The sequence below is a fragment of the Merops nubicus genome, unplaced genomic scaffold (genome assembly GCF_000691845.1).
Source record: "Merops nubicus isolate BGI_N331 unplaced genomic scaffold, ASM69184v1 scaffold22413, whole genome shotgun sequence".
NCBI classification, from domain to species: Eukaryota; Metazoa; Chordata; class Aves; order Coraciiformes; family Meropidae; genus Merops; species Merops nubicus.
Window position 1 is genome coordinate 1 of NW_008600133.1, and position 16,402 is coordinate 16,402.

Here is a 16,402-nt window from a genome sequence, read left to right on the forward strand (position 1 = left end):
CAGGCTCGGTCCAGGACAAACCAGACACCTGAGCCGAAACCCCTGCGATTCAGACAGTGACATTTATTTTCTGCGGTAGGCGTCTCGGGTACATAAACACCATCTCTAGCTTCTTAATAAACTGCTCGGAAAAAACAGTAATGGAAAGTCTATAAAGGTGGTCATTTCAGTCTCGTTTTGAACTCCACTATACAGCGAGTTTTACATTTAAGGCTTAAACGTTTCAGTTAGACATGTGCATTGCTGACATGCTACATTAATATTTACATCCACTCAATTAAATAAAATACAAGCATTTTATTTTTTGAGTTTAATAGTATTGCTCAGGATTACAAAATACAACAACATCTGAAATACTGAAGTTTCCGTAAAAGCAGCGTTTTCTCCCATTCCAGTCTTAACTGTCCAGAAAATTACCAAAATAAAAATATTTACTATGTTACTTAAGCCACAAATCTAGAAACATGACCATCAGGTCTTAAATCACGTAACGTAAACAAACGCAAATGGCAATTGGCAGGAGTGTGACAACTGCACGATCATAAGTCTCTGTGCTCTATGTATTACAGTATAGGTTTTTTCCAGAAAAAAAAGTAACAGTGTTTAGATAGAAATCAAGAAGTCAGACTGGCTTTGTGATTAACACCTTAGTGCTCCTGTCCCTAATAGAGCAGAACCACTTTGGTGATTACTGATGAACGCATTGACACATACATGGCAAAACAAACCTACAATAACATGGTGTAATTCTTTCATTGTGATGGATCTATAAAGAAATACCACAATTTTCCATACATGTGCTTAAATACATAAGTTGTAAAAGCTACAGGTGAAACTTCATCCTCCAAAAGGTACACTCAGTTTATTTTGTCCCAGTATGAACCATGTGTACTTACTCTGGTTGAATTTCACTGTAATTCAACTGTTTCAAATATTTTTGGTCCTCCCACTGCAAAAAACCTGCTTGGAACATTTTTCTTTTTTCCCCTTCTCCCTTTCTTTCATTTGTTTGTCACAAATTGATGTTGTAGGGATTTTTGCTTTTTTTTTTTTTTTTTTTTTTTTTGTGGTTTGTTGTAGGTTTATTTATTTTAGTGCACAATATTTCAAGTAATTAGCCCGTGAAAATCTATGAACAGCTTAAAATATCAGGAAGAAAATTACCAGGAAAATAATTTTCACAACCAAAGATAACATTCTTCAATTTTCTTTTTTAAAAGACCATATAAAAAGAAACTGGTAGGTTCTCACATTTATATTAAACAAAAAGATTTCCTGTTGTATTCAAAAGTAGTTTATCATCATATGCAAACTGTATCTTCCCTTATTCAGAATACATTAATTTAACCTATAAAAATACAGTATAGATAAGTTCTCCTCATTCCCTGACATAAGAATTTACCATTTTGACACAAAAATTGTAAACTTTTATTATATTACATTCAAAATACATTTCTTAAGTCTTTAGAATTTAAATTCTGAGGTGTCGGCAGTCGGAGCTCTTGGTATACAGCAAAAGTACATTATTGCAGAGCCTTTACATAGAAGCAGCTTTCTAAAGTTAAGAGAAACTTACTCTTTCCACATAATTTTCTTGCTACCAGGAGGAAAAGAAAGGCTTCCTGCTATGAAAGGTCTGTGTGAATGCATTACTCAGATGAACAATTCGGCCTTGACTTCCAGTGCTACTTCGCTCCACAATCACACGAGGCATCTGAACAAGCTGAATTGGACTTTTTTCATCCTTTAATGCCTGAGTAAGGTTTAGTATCTAAAAGAGTAAAAGCAGATAAGGTAAGCCACAGTTTTATTTTTGTGCCTTAACAGGCTTATAAGTTTAGATGCTGCTCTTAAAACAATTCTGTAGGTGATCCCGCTGCCAAATATTTATTTTTAAAAGATTATCCATTGCAAGTAGAAATGTTATTTATTTAGTAACATTATGACAGCCTACTGCTATCTGACTACATTTCTCTTATTTTCCTGAATATTTCATGCAATTCTCTCCAAATTTCTGGAAAATGTTAGAGACAAAGGTCTAAGAACATTTTAAATTCAGCACGTCTCTTAAGAGCACTGCACCTTTAATGAAAAAAAAAACAAAAAAACCCCAACCAAAACAAAACTACAAGAAAGCAATCAACACTAATTTAACCTAGGCTCTACCAGGAGTTTAGCGACAAATTATTTTCACACCAGAAGATATGAAACCATATTATTAACCCAAACCCAAGCCAGTGCTAAGATCCAAACTCAGCCCTCAGCTCCCAGGACTCTTGTTATCTCCAGTCTGAAACTTCAGTGCTCATGAACTGCTCTGACAATTTTACTCCACATTGAGTGTTATCCTTGTGAAAACTAAGGCAAATATTCAGTTTGTTGCTGGTATACACTTGCATTATCCTTAATATCAAGGGTTTTTTTTTCCCTGCACAATGACCCTTTCGTCTTTGTTCAACTCACTGATCCCCTTGCTTATTCTGCGTTAACTGGTTGCTTAGCCTCTATATTCTTGAGAGACTTGTTTATTTGGAAGGGTTTCAAACCCAAGATATTTTTCCCCTCCCTGCTTCATAAAATATGCTTCTAACTACTTTTGGTACCTTGGAATTAAAGATCTCACCCCTCCTGTGCAAGATGTTTCTCTTTGGCCTACAACTCTTCTATAACACCCTTGTAACATACTTTGATTTTATATAAAATGGAAATTTAAAATCAAGTGCTAAAAGGCATAATTTAGATACATTTTCCAATCACATCCAAGAATAACTGATGTGTATTTTGCTCCTAAATCCATGCCTGAAAACCTGGCATCTCCCACAGTGAAACATTCCTATTAATACTGGAAGTTAGTTTCAATAAATTCAGGGCAAATAAGACTATTAATTTATCTTGTCCAATTCCCTTAGATTTTTAGACCACACTGTTTTATGCCTACAATTAACTCAATAATTTGTTCTTAGCTCAAGCTTGTTTTCCAGTACACCACACCAGCCTTAAACTTTAAAACAGCAAGAAGATTGGAGAAACCCTTGTCCTCTCATTTCAGTGTTAAAACCCCACAATATTTAATTATCATTAAATTTGTAATTAAAAAAAAAAATGGATGCATCAGTTCCAAGTACAGTTTGGACGTTTGCTAGGATGAAATGAAAATTTATTACTTAATATTACTGAAATACCTCTCAAAAGAAAGCAATCAAGTTAACCCTCCAAAATAAGGTCACATTTGTTTTAATAATCTAACAAAATTACCCACCAAATTTGCTATTCCAGTTTAAGACTCTTCTCTGATGTTTCACTTCTAAAATATCTGAGAATATATAGGTATTAAGTCCTCCCCAATCACCCACAAACTCAATAAAACTAAATTACATTATTAAAAAAAAAAAAGTATACACTTTCTGCTGTCTCATCTATATGCAAATAAGAAGAAACTCTCGAAAGAAGTTTAGTCTTCTCAGATAAAAATACCTCCAAGTGTCTCAATTCAATAGGAGACAGTTTCTGCAGCTTTAAAAGACACTCGCTGGGAAGTGACAAGAAATGAAATACATAAATAAAAATGTAAACCAGCAGTCTTACCTGCCCTCTCATAACAGACATCTGGTTTTCAAAAGTAGCCTTGTCAAATCCTTTATCAGTCTTTATTAAAGAAAACAAAGTTATTATAGGAAATGACCCATTTCTTTTTAGCTATGTATTTAGCAGGCAACTCTATCAATTTCATAATATGTATCGTCATATTTACCAACACTGTGACAATTTGAATACTGGAAGCTTCAAATAGTCACAGTATGACCCAGAAAAAGGTCTATTTATTGCAGCAAGTTTACATATATGAAAATAAGGACGTTCCACACCATGGCTTTGGTAGGTAGGCTTCACATCATCCCATAATGTTACACTTCTGTCTCTCACCTTTACTCTGGCAAAAGAATGCTTACTCCTCCAGGGTTAAATACTTTAACTTGCACTGGGTTTAACAGACACATCAGAGTCACTATGAGTATAACCAAGTAAATAGTGCAAATACTGCAGATGTGTTCTGGGTATTTTGGACATTACAGCTGCATTTTCATTCAAACTTTAAAGTTTCCATTTCTTTCCATCCTGATAATTTGGATTCCCTCACTTTAACAACCGACAATTTCTTATGTAATGTTTTAGAGAAGGACACTTCTTTACACATCAGTATTGTAGCAGAGTTTCAGTATCTTTAAGAGAAGTTTGACTTTAAAGATCTCAGCATCAACTTCACACATGTAAAATTAAGTATATGAAAGGTATGCAGATACTTTAATTTACATTAAATACATTATTTCCTCAAGTTGCTACAGTTTATCTTCATTATACACATATCACAAAGGTATGTTACAGTTTTTACCCAGATTTGTGCAACAAATGTTAACTAGATTTAATTGATTGTGTAACACAGATATAGATAGATAGATATATATAAAAGGTGATTATGTTTTTATATGAGCTGATTACTATCAATTAGTCACATTAGTGACAGCTTCCTCTTAATTACACAAACCCTTTCTACCATGCTGATGTTAAAGCTGAAGTAGCACAATATCATGACATAGAATAGTTAAATTCATGAAAAGAAAAAGCATGTATCTGTTCCATTACAGGTATTACCTATTTCAGTAATGCTTAATTCAAGGAAGCATTCGATTCACCTTAAATAGTTCATAAAGATCTTCACAAAGATCCTGTACGAAGTTCATATCAGAAATGCGAGGAAGAACCAGGTCTCTGGTCTCCTGAGAGAAAGGAACTTTTGCTTGAGAAAGCCAAGCCCAGTGAAAGGGATCTAATGCATAAACACAGCACAATTAATGATTAACAACAGGCAAAAATGAAATTCCCAAGTGCTTACCGCTGATAGAGTAGTCTGCTGCCTACTGGAAGTTCTTCACATCACATCATTTTTCACAAGATATGTATAGATATTTTTTCACCCCATATACCTCTTTTGGCTACAGTTACAAAATCAGCTTTATGATGACTTAGTCTTTTTTCCTAATAGTGAAAACATTTTTCAGGTAATAAATATTTAGTTGAAGCAATAAGAAAAAAAGGTATATCAATTAAATACTGTAAGCAACAGTAAAAGCCTTCTAGTTTAAAAATGCAGTTCATTCTGCAGTAAACAAATGGCTGCAATCAAATAAAAGTCCTCTGGCTCTTTGACTCATACTGCAGAATTTAAAAAAAAAAAGTAGCTACCTTTTTAAAATAAAATTTTTAGTTTATTAAAAGTCCTCTTCTAAGCATGCTGAGAAAAATATTCTTAAATTTTCACATAATTGGTTTTAAATAGCTTTCTGAAGAGGTATTGTAAGAGTAATTAATATTACCAGATGTTAAACAAGACACCAAACATTATCAGTCACAGGAACTGAGGAATGCCACTAGTAGCAGGCCACAGACTGAACTTCCTAACGCTGCTCACAGCCCTCTGACTCCGACAGCCCAGCTGGTTCTCCACCCACCACAGTCTGTTTGTCCAGTCCGAAGCTCCTGTTTCACTACAAGAATACTAGGAGAGACCATGCAGAAGGCCTTGCAAAAATCCAGGAAAATCATTATCATTAAAAGCTGTCTAGTAAGACAAGCACAGCTTGTCCTTCGTAAATCCATTCTGGCTTCTCCAGTCACCTTCTTATTCTCATGCACTTGAACACAGCTTCCAGAAGGATTCATGGGGACTGAGGTTAGGCTGGCTACTCCATCCTTCCTTGTATCCTGAATCTTGCCCTTCTTGAAGATGGATGTGATACATTTTTATTAGTCATCAGCAACCTCCCACGTTACTACAGTCTTTCAAGACTGATGAGGAAACGGCCTCACAACAACATCAGCCAGCTCCCATTTTGTTTCCAAAGCATCTCATCTACTCCTACAAACTTCTGTATACCCACTTTGGTTAAGTGCTCCCTTCCTTCTGCTTTGGATAATGATTCATTCCCAGGCACTCTGCTTAAGAGCTCAAAGACCTAAAAGGCTAAAGGCAAATCTTACACTTGAGAACTGAGGCAAAGTCAACACTGAGTAACTTGCTCTTTCTTTTGCCTTTCAGTCTTCGCTGCACTTTTCTTCAGTCCCACTCCTCTAATATACTCAACCCTTTCTTGTTGCCCTTTGCATCCTCTGCTAGCTTTACTCCAGGTAAGCTTTGACTTTCCAGACTCCATTCTTAGACTTCAGGACAAAGTGTCTACATTTCCAGCACAGTGTTTACTTTTATTTTTTTAACGTACTTAATTGCTGTGTCCCAGTTCAGTCAGGAGTTCCCTATTCATCCATGCTAGACCAACCTCCTGCCTTTTGGACAGGCTGTCCTCTGGCTTTGAGGAGGTTATCCTTGATGACAACCAGCACTAGTCATCAAGAAAACATGCTCTACCTGTCAAGAGCCTGTTATTTCAAACAACATTATGCTACAAGTTTATTTTTACAGAATCATCACACACTTGTCCAACTTTAGATTTCTACAGGATCATCCGATTTTGTTACTTTTTATACCTTTTAACTTGTTCTACTTGTTCGCCTACAACAGTACCCTTTGTTTTGAACCATAAGTTTGGCTATTAGAGAGCAAATTATTAAAAAAATTAATATATAGCTACAGGGATGATTTCTGAGTTTCTTACTACAACAACCCAAATAATAATAAAAAAAATTATTTGGAAATTACTCTCCCAAAGGAAGATGATGAAAGAATGCAATACTTACATGCCCTCCACTCATCAGGATGCTTAAAAGGAAATGCTAAACCATTGTCAATTGCAGCAATTTTAATAGTAGATTCTTTAGTTACAGTCCATTGGCTATCCTATAGAAGGAATATTTCAAAAATAAGCGATACCTATGTGCTTACAAAAATAGTGAAATACATTAAAAATACTAAATAACATACTTGTTACCTTTACTGCTTAAAGACAATTTAAACAATATAAAGGAATACCCAAATAAAGTCCAGCACATAATTCTTACTCTACCACATTAAAAAGAAGCCCTTCCCCAAAATAAAAGATTAGCAGAGTACATAAACAGCCAAGGAAATGCACTTGAGCAACAGTAGGCGGTTTTATCATTACTAGAGCCCAAGCTAGTAAGGAAAAAGTACAGAACAGTAAAAAACTTCTAGCAGTGTTCTATCCAGACTAGTCTAAAGCAAAGAGCTTTTCCCTTCATTTTTCCTAGAATAATTTGCAGTTATCCTATTTCTGGAGACCATGCACCAGGATTAAAGCCATGCACCAACCAAGTTATAAAACTAAACCATTTAAAGAATATAAGTTTCAGAGTACAACTTTCTTACCTTATCTGACAGATCAGGTCCATCATCTTGTTTTTCATATCTGACTAGCCAGTTATCGTTACCTCTGTCTTTAAACGAGAAAGCATAGGTCACAATGCAGCACTTACAAAGAAATCATCAGCTACCGTGGAATACAATGACTAATACTGTAAACTGAGAATTCACCAAAGGAGTCAGGCAAAACTGTTCAAAACATTTTTTCCATCACAACACGTGTGTTCTAGATTTACTGAAATGAGGCAACTGATTTACTGGAAGGACCAAAAATTTACCAACTGGTCAGGTATGTATTACTGCTTTGCTTTCCCCAGCTGGTTGAAGATATAGCAAAATATAAAGGAATCTAAGATAAGCTATTTTCACCCATTTTATGCAGAAAGATAGGCTGTAGCATGCACTTTTCCTGGAGGAAAAAAAAAAAAAAAAAATCTGTCAGCAGCAGCAACCAAAATGTTTTAATTTTTAAGCTCATTCTAATGCTGTTGGAGAATGGGAAAGGCCCTCTTAAATTGTAGATTGTTTTCTCCATGTAGTCAAACATCACACTGACTCTTCAAAGATGGAGGGGGGAAAAAAAACAGAAGAGCCTTTCAGAAGCCAAAAATGTCTGCACGTTCAGACCAAACTGAGACATGGAAAGCTTTGACAAGGTCTTTCAGATAGAGATAGAGGATGACTACATGGATTTGGAGGTCCTTCTGTCATCTTAAGGTGCTCCATTAGATGAAGTTATGGTTTTTCTCCTGGTTCCTGAAACCTCAGAATTCCTTATCCTCATCAGGGGAAAAAATTAATAGCCTACTGACAGAATTAAAGCATAATGGAAGTATTTGTTCTTCAATGCTTACATTGCTTAAAAATATCAAGTGAAAGCCAAAAAGGGTTGCTTGCAATATTTAATGTTTTAATTAAAAGTAATATTTTTCAAGTTTAAAATGTAACATTTTGGCCTTCAACTGGGAGAAAAGCATCTGGAATGCATTAGAAGACTTCACCAGCTGCTTTCAGACATCATTGCTTCCCATTTCTGCCTCACAAAAGTATACAGATATCAAGACACACTAACAGATACCTGTATTTCTGATGACATAATCCAAAATAACCAATCTTTCAAACTGTGACTGAAATTCTTTTCTTGTGTTCTCAGGTAAAGGATCAGCTTCAAACTTCCTGAGCCAGTAGTCAGCTTCCCTGTAACCTTCAACAAACAGCTGGAAGGAGCCAACCTGAAACATTAAGAAACTGCGTTTGGAAAATGCACCTGGGTAAGTCACAGAACTAATCTTAACAGCAAAGCTGGTTGTATACTTTCAGAGTTCAGGACACAGGAAGTGTGACAAAAAAACAAAACAAATAAAAAAAAAAACAACCAAAACCCACTACTAGGTGGTTTTTCTTTCATTCCTAAACCCTAAAGCCAGTATGACTCAAATCATGAGGGTTTGGGGATTTTTCTAGGCCTCTCTTTTTTTTTTTTGTGTTTTGTTTTGTTTTAATTAATATTTGCTTAATTACTGAGTGTACCAGGAATAAAATGTAGCCCAACATCTTAACATAAATGAACACTCAGTGTTACAAGAAGTATGTAAAATAACATCTGTTCTTTTTGTTTGTTGGAAACATTTGGTTCAATAGTTTGTAAAAAACTCAACAAAAGTTACAGGAGAAAAATCTTCCTTTCTGAAACACTTGTATGCTTCCTTGATCAGAACAGCAGCATTAACCGTTTTTTCAAGATAGACACATTTTGCATGGAAATGACTTGCAAAAAAAAAAAAAAAAAAAAAAAAAAAAGCGGCCGAAAAAAAAAAATCTGTAAAAAAAAAAAAAAAAAAAAAAAAAAAAAAGAGTCCGAGAAAGAAAATTCCAGCTGCATAGGCTCCGTGTGTGGGCAACAGGAAAGGTGCTCATGCTCAAAAACCAGAAGGGGACTTAGGAGAAGTAAAATGCTGGTAGATGCACACGTGCAGAGTCGTGGATGAACACACAGCATGTGGAGTAGCCATGCTGATGCAAGCTTGCATAATGTATGTCACATGGATCAAAACTGCTGGGTGCTGACACAAGTGGATTACCCAAGCTGTACATAACCTGCGTTTTAAAAGTTTAGGAGTACAACACTGTGCTGATATTTTGGGATATGACAAGGCTCATTAGGCAAGCAAGATGTGAGGTAATCAGCAGATCACTACACGTAAGATGAAAGGAAGGCAGGATGAACACAGCAATAGAATACCTAAATTAATAAAAAGAAAAATAGAAGGTGGAAAAAAAAAAAATGTTTAGGAAAAATGAAGGAACTAGATAAACTTCAAAGGAGAAACAATTAGACAAAATAAAAACATGACAATGGAAGGAAACATACTAAACAGTAAAGAAAAAACAACAGTGAGAGATGTACAACATTTTAACATGTTACTCCTCCAGCAGAAAGTTAGGCTGTAAACTGAGTAAAAAAGTGACAATACTAATTTCAAATGACAGAATGATGTAACAGAGTGGACAGATTTTGCATAGAAAACACCATATTTATCAAACTTCGGTCATTTAGAGATAGTTTTGAGCAAGCGACAAGATTTTTCTTCTACTGTGGAAGCTTACTTTTTTTTTTAATTCAAAGCTTTAAAAATGAGGAAACCCACAAATTACTTATTTTTCATCTTACCTTAGGAGGTAGTCCAATCCGATTAAATTTTTTAGCAACTTTTGGCACTTTCTCTAAAGCATACTTTTTTCCTCTTGACTTTGCACGATCTATTGCACTGTAATTGAAGGTCTCACTGACAAGCCAGACAACCTTAAAATATGAAAGATAAAAACACAGCTCAGTAATAATTCCTTATTACTTCAATTATAAGTTTACAGTAAGTTTTATGTTCTGTTGTCAAAAACGCAAAAAGGAAGCATCAGACATTTCCTACAGAAGTTTCACATAAAAATGTGAATACTTGCTATTTTACCTATCTCAATCAAAAATGTGAATCTTTATATGCTGCTTTTTGCACCTCACCAAAACATAAAATGCTAGAAACTGAAGCGGTTCCAAAGAAGAGATTCAATTCAGATCTCAAACTCATCCTTTAAAAAAACAACGAGATTCATTATTTCTACACCAAACCACTGTGCCTTTGGGCTTGCAATTGTTTATGAAGTACTTAGGGATAAGGCACAACATACAAGGACATCGCCACAGCCACAGTCCAGAAACTAACAAATCTGCCACTGTTTTGTTTACATTCAATAATTTCTGTATTTTAACTTTTACCTTAGTTTTAGGTACAACTCCTAGCCCCAGCTTGTCATCCACGAGATAGGCACCAGCTTCAGAGAGGTATCCCTGATTTGGAATGAGGCAGCCTCTGCCAAAGCAGCAAGGACAACAGACTTTGTGAAAATATTTGGTCCATTTTGGATTTAGATGTCCATAAGGCTCTTCAGATTTTGGTTTGAACACTCCAATAATTTTCTAGGATAAATAATATGAGAGTATGAATACTTTGAGTTGCAGATGTTTAAAATTATTTTGACAATGAGTTATTTGAAAGTACTGGTTAGATACTATACATTGCATTTTGGAGTTGCTCTTTTTAGATGAAATAATAAACCAAAATAGTATTCCAAATAAATTTATCATCAAATGCTTGTCTAGAAGTAGTACAAATTCAAAATAAGCTCTTTATAAGAGAAAAGCAAAACAAGACATTATTTACTAGTTTTTTAAAATTAAAGGGGACTGAATTTCAGTTTTTTTTTTTTTTACATTCTAAGTTTTTTTAAAACTACTTTAAAAAATAAGTTTCAGTCAACCAATTCACTTATTGACAAGGTATTTCAGATAGAGACAATGGTTCCAGGAAAGTTACAAACATACAGAATGATAATAATCATATGTCTTTGCTATTTTATATCTATTTATTGCTTTAAGTTTGGTTCAAAATGTTCTGCACTTTGCACTTCCAAGGTGTGGTGTCATTTACCACTCCTGTAGATTCCTCTAAGAGGACAATAGTTCATGCTATCAGCCACCATTTTACACTGGAGACATGTAACAAAGCTTAAAACTACTCAGAGTACCTAGTGTCCAGAACTGGACACAGCTTCAAGAAATCTGTTAAAAAACTAGAAAAAGTCAGAAGAAACCATGAGAATAAGCACAAAAAATGTAGACAATGAAACACTGTATGAACAGGGATTGTTTAGCATAGGAGAAAATGGGGCACAATGAACTGTGTAATAGGTTGTAATATAGAAAAATAGGTGTAATATTGAAAAAAATAAATAAAACATTTACTGTCAACAAGGTAAGAAATGATAGGCTTAAATCCCAGAAGATAAATTGCAAAGAAAAAAAATTCTTCTGAACCTTAAGAGCAGCTCAAGACTGGAACAGACTGCCAGGTTGTGGAATACCCAAAACAGAGTGCCGCTAACAACAGGTTAGTCAGACATTCATTAGGAATCACATTAGAAAGATCCTGCTCCATGCCACAGGTATTAAATAGATATTTCTCAAGGTGCCTCCTACATGTGATTCTATATTAGTTAACCTCAAACCACAAGATTATTACCACACTAAAATATATAACCTTCCAATTGTCTGTGATAAACTTCAGCCTAGTGCACAAAGTTCATGTAATGACTTTTCTATAGTGCAACAGAAAAGCTGTATACATGTTGTACCTTCATTTCTTCTCACAGACCTGTGGTAAGTAAATCACATTCTTATCTAATAAAGATTTAAGAACAACCTTTCAAGAAGCATTTTCATATGAGTACTTTCCTGAATCCTTATCACAGAAATCAGTATCTCAATAAGCTGAACACTGCCTGTTGCACCAATGCTCAGCTCATTTACACCCTTAGGTCACAAACAAGTTTACTGGCAGTCAGAAATGAGCATTCTGCTTCCATAACTGCTGATTCAATCAAATTAAGGAAAGGACCTGACCAGTTATTCTAGCTGCTAGAGAAGTCTCACCTACTTTGTCCAAGACGATCTAACTAGTCCAAGATTGTTCAGAGAACTTATTCCATTCAGTTAGTAAAAAGATCCCACAAGACACCAGGCATGACTAGCATTGCCTATCTTGTCCATCTATTTTGATTAATTCCTATCAACTACCAGAAGAAATAAGTTATAAAATACCATTATTGGCATTCATCCAATAAAATAAGCTTCCTATCAAGAGGGGCATGAAACAAATTGACAAAAATTCTGTTGGTCTTGGTATGCAGTTATCTGTGATTCTAAGGTTACATTCAAACTCATGATCAAGTTCTATGCAACTATAACGACACAATTCAATTGAGACCAACACAAAAGGTTACACTTACAATATTTCATGCAATGTGAAAGGCCAGGATGTTCTCTGAACACTTTGCTTTTTAAATGACAACACTTTGGAAACTGAATTTACTTAGTGTAACTAGTTTAGTCAAATTTCTAATATTAGTTATATAATTGTTAAGAAGTTATTTAATTTTCTCCTATTGAATCACTGGTATCTATCTACCTGGTCAAAACAGAGCTAGGAGCTTTTAATTTCCCAGAAATGTAGTAGTGTATTTGGTAGCACATGCCAAGCCATTAATCATTTGTTTTCTGAATCACTCTTTGGATAATACTTCGTATAAGTTGCTCATTTTAAAGAGGAGCTTAGCTCATTCTGTTACTGGCCTGCACCATACCATGCTATAGTAGCAAATCTAGGCATGATTTTCAAGGTTTCACTGAAGTTAGAATCTTGCTAAATTTTGCAGAACCACTGCTGCGGAGCACCACAGTAGAAACAGAAAGCTCAGTATACAGACAACCTACAGTCTTAATTCCGCAAATCAAAATTAATTTCTGGACTGATTCCCTTGGCATTATTAATTAGCCAATAGCTAAACAGTCAAAACTATGTTGCAGAAAGTAAACATCAAACATGTAACAGACACAACGGCCTTCTACTTTATTAGTTACACAACAAACAACAAATGTATATTCAACATATTAAAACACTTCAGCAACAGTGCTGCTTAAATACCCAGCTGTTTCCTACCAGTACGCAACTATGCCAACAAATGCAAAAAAGTTAATAATTTTCATTAGGCAATTTTAGCTTTTTCTTTCTGGTAGCCAGAAACAGGCGAATAAGGTGACCTAATGGAAACAGGCTATTTTGCCTGTAACTTGGTATTAGTGTGGGTAAACACTTCAGAGGCCGACCAGTAAGAAGGCTTAGCAGGTCTTTAATAAGCTCTTTCCCAGCATAAGGAAGAGAGGATTACTCAAGAAGAATAGAAGGCAAGTCACAAAACTGGTCTGAAGTAGAATTATGCAATGCTCTGTCAAACAGGATATGGAATCCATTCCACAAATGGGAGTTGCACTACTGGCAAAACGAAGTTTTATCAGACCTTTAATATGGATAACAAATTTAGATAAGCTCTAAATTGAGTGCAAAAATAATAAAAGCAAAATTGAAAGTCAGCTAGGAGCTCAGTATCGTTATTCTTGCAGTCCCATATTGGCAAATACTTTCATGTTTTGCAAGGAAATTCTTCTGGCCTACATAAAAAAAAAAAGGTTGGAATTTTTTTTTCAGTCTTTGTTTCTCCTACTTACCTTCAAACCAATGACCTGCACAAAGGGGGACGCAAGTCACTACTGGGAACTTAACTAGGAATAAAAGCAACGCTTCACTGCAAAACACAAGTAAAACCCACAAGAACAGGGCATGAGAAATAAGTAGACCTGGTGCTCCATCTACGATACCGTGGCTACAAAAATGATGTGTAAGTACTCGTTAGTCCAGGGCACAGCGAGTCTCTCAAGCATTTGCCAGTCACCAAAAAACTGCAAAGTCAGGCTGGAAAAGCTTCAGACAAACTGATTTGCACATATGGAAACCCAGAACAAGTATGATTTTTTCCTACTAATTTCTCTAACTTTGTAAGAATAAAAGATGTCTATGCACAGCATTAAGAGAAACTCCAAAAAACACGCTTAACCAGTATCCTGGTTTGAGCTCCCAAAGCAGGGCAACCAGTTTTAAAGCATTTTTAGCATAACACTGTACTCTTTATGTATTAGCTTTTGGAAAAAGGATTGATTTAAATCAGTATTTGGTTATTTACTCAGATTTTTTTCCTATTGCATATGAAATAAGGTATAATCCTAATTCAAAATACCTCTTTAAAAACAGTATAAAGTTTGAATATGTATATATAAGCACACAGTCTGAAAGCCTACAAAGAACTACGTACAGAAGTGGTCTGACACTTAGAAAGTGTGCTGAAACTTTGAGCAGGTTTTCTTATTAACAGCATTGTACACAACAGCACAATTCCCACAAAGCAATAAGAGAAGTATCACTTTTTTTCCCTTCCAGTTTCAAAAAGACAGACCTTCCTCCCTAAGCTACTCTGGTTCTCCTCTACCAGAATGAAGCGGGTCATTGCTAACAAATGTTACTGGAATACAGGAGTATGAACTGCAATGTGCAGTTCTTAAATAATATTGAAAGGAAAGTTCTGCCACTTTTCATCTTAGAAATAAACTCATTAATTTTTATCTATATTTGAGTTCAGTAACTGTTCTAAGAATCACCCATTCAATGAAATGTAAAAACCAGAAAAGTGGCATTAAAACAAACTAAAGATCTATGAAAATTAATTAGCAAAACAGGAATATATTCTGTAATGAACAATAATATGAATAAAATCTAAAGAAAACACATAATATTTCCTAAATGAATAGGGAATGACCATTTAGGGGATTGTTGGGAAGAACAAGAATCTTGTGTAAGTTTTGAAAACCTGGGCACTTAAAATGTTACAACTTCCTTGTCCAACCCAACCGGGACCTTCAGGATTAATGACCATCTACAGCTACCTAGACCTTCAGGATTAATGACCACCTACAGCTACCTAACACCTGAGACGGCTGACTGAGCTTAAAACAAAATCGGATATGACAATTTAACAAAGGTGTGGGGGTTGGGAGGCTTCTTTTGGGATACAAGTTCGTAAGTAGACAAAGTATTTCTGATTTAAAGAGAACAATACGAAAGTATGTCTGAAACATCCTTTTCTCTTACTAAATAATGCTACTAAACGTTACTCATCAAGCAAGATATACAGGTAACTGTCACTTCTGTCTCAGAGTAAACTTGGGACACCTCTTTGATGATCACTACTCAAGGTACCATTCACCACTAAGGGAGGGGAAAACAAATCTTCAGGTTAAGATTCAGCAGACAAGTAAAAAGAGTTGTTTACGTCACTCTTCTTGCCCACCTACCAACCATATAGGAGGGTAGAGACATGACCTAAATACAAGACTATCTAAAAGAAAAAGAGAAAAAAATAGGAAGCTTGGCTAAAGAAACGTAAACAGTACCCCCAAACCAGAAGCTCAGTTGTGTCAAAAAACAATTAAAACACACAAAGAACAAAAATGTTATATTTACACAACAGAATTTCTGACTTGTTTTCAGATATTAACTAAAGAGGCCTTTTTATTTTCTCCATATTTCTTTAGTGCAGATCATTCAAAACATGGTAAAACCGCAACAGAGAAATAATAGTTATTTTGGCTTAACTTATGCTGCAAGACATAGCATTTAGACTTCTAATTACATGTGTTGATTTTTTTTAATGTAGATTTTGGCACACCACAGATTTTTAAATAAGCTATTTCCGTTAATTTCTGTTTTAAAATTGTTGCTGATAGTGTCTATGGCTTCACAGTTACATGCTCACCCCTTTTGGATCCTTGGCAAAATAACTCCCACTGGATCCTTGAGAGATTCTCTCTGGAAAAACTCCACATTCTATAGCTTGTTCCACTTTCAGAATAATTTCTGCAAATTCTGGATCATCTAAAAATATATTCATATCAGCAGCATGTCCTGTATGCCCTGAAAAATAAGAAAACAAGCAATCTTAAGGTAATGTGTAGCACAAATTAACAACAGCATAAGTAAACACACTGCAAAGCTAACAGCCTTCCCTGCTAATGCCTACTCAATTCCAGGCTGAAAAAGCTGGTCCTTGAAATCCATGCAAGTTTTCCTGCTG

General features: G+C 35.1%; 1 protein-coding gene across 1 annotated transcript; it reads right to left on the reverse strand.

Annotated features, from left to right (window-relative positions):
* Nucleotides 1-1,371: 1,371 nt before the first annotated feature.
* Nucleotides 1,372-16,240, reverse strand: PI4K2B (phosphatidylinositol 4-kinase type 2 beta). Its single transcript, XM_008937622.1, has 9 exons — nt 16,085-16,240; nt 10,602-10,802; nt 10,002-10,133; nt 8,409-8,562; nt 7,337-7,404; nt 6,748-6,847; nt 4,689-4,822; nt 3,586-3,645; nt 1,372-1,771 (listed from the first exon to the last, which is right to left on the reverse strand). The coding sequence occupies exons 1-9, from the start codon at nt 16,217-16,219 to the stop codon at nt 1,598-1,600; spliced, it is 1,158 nt and encodes a 385-aa protein (XP_008935870.1). The 5' UTR covers nt 16,220-16,240; the 3' UTR covers nt 1,372-1,597.
* Nucleotides 16,241-16,402: the final 162 nt, after the last annotated feature.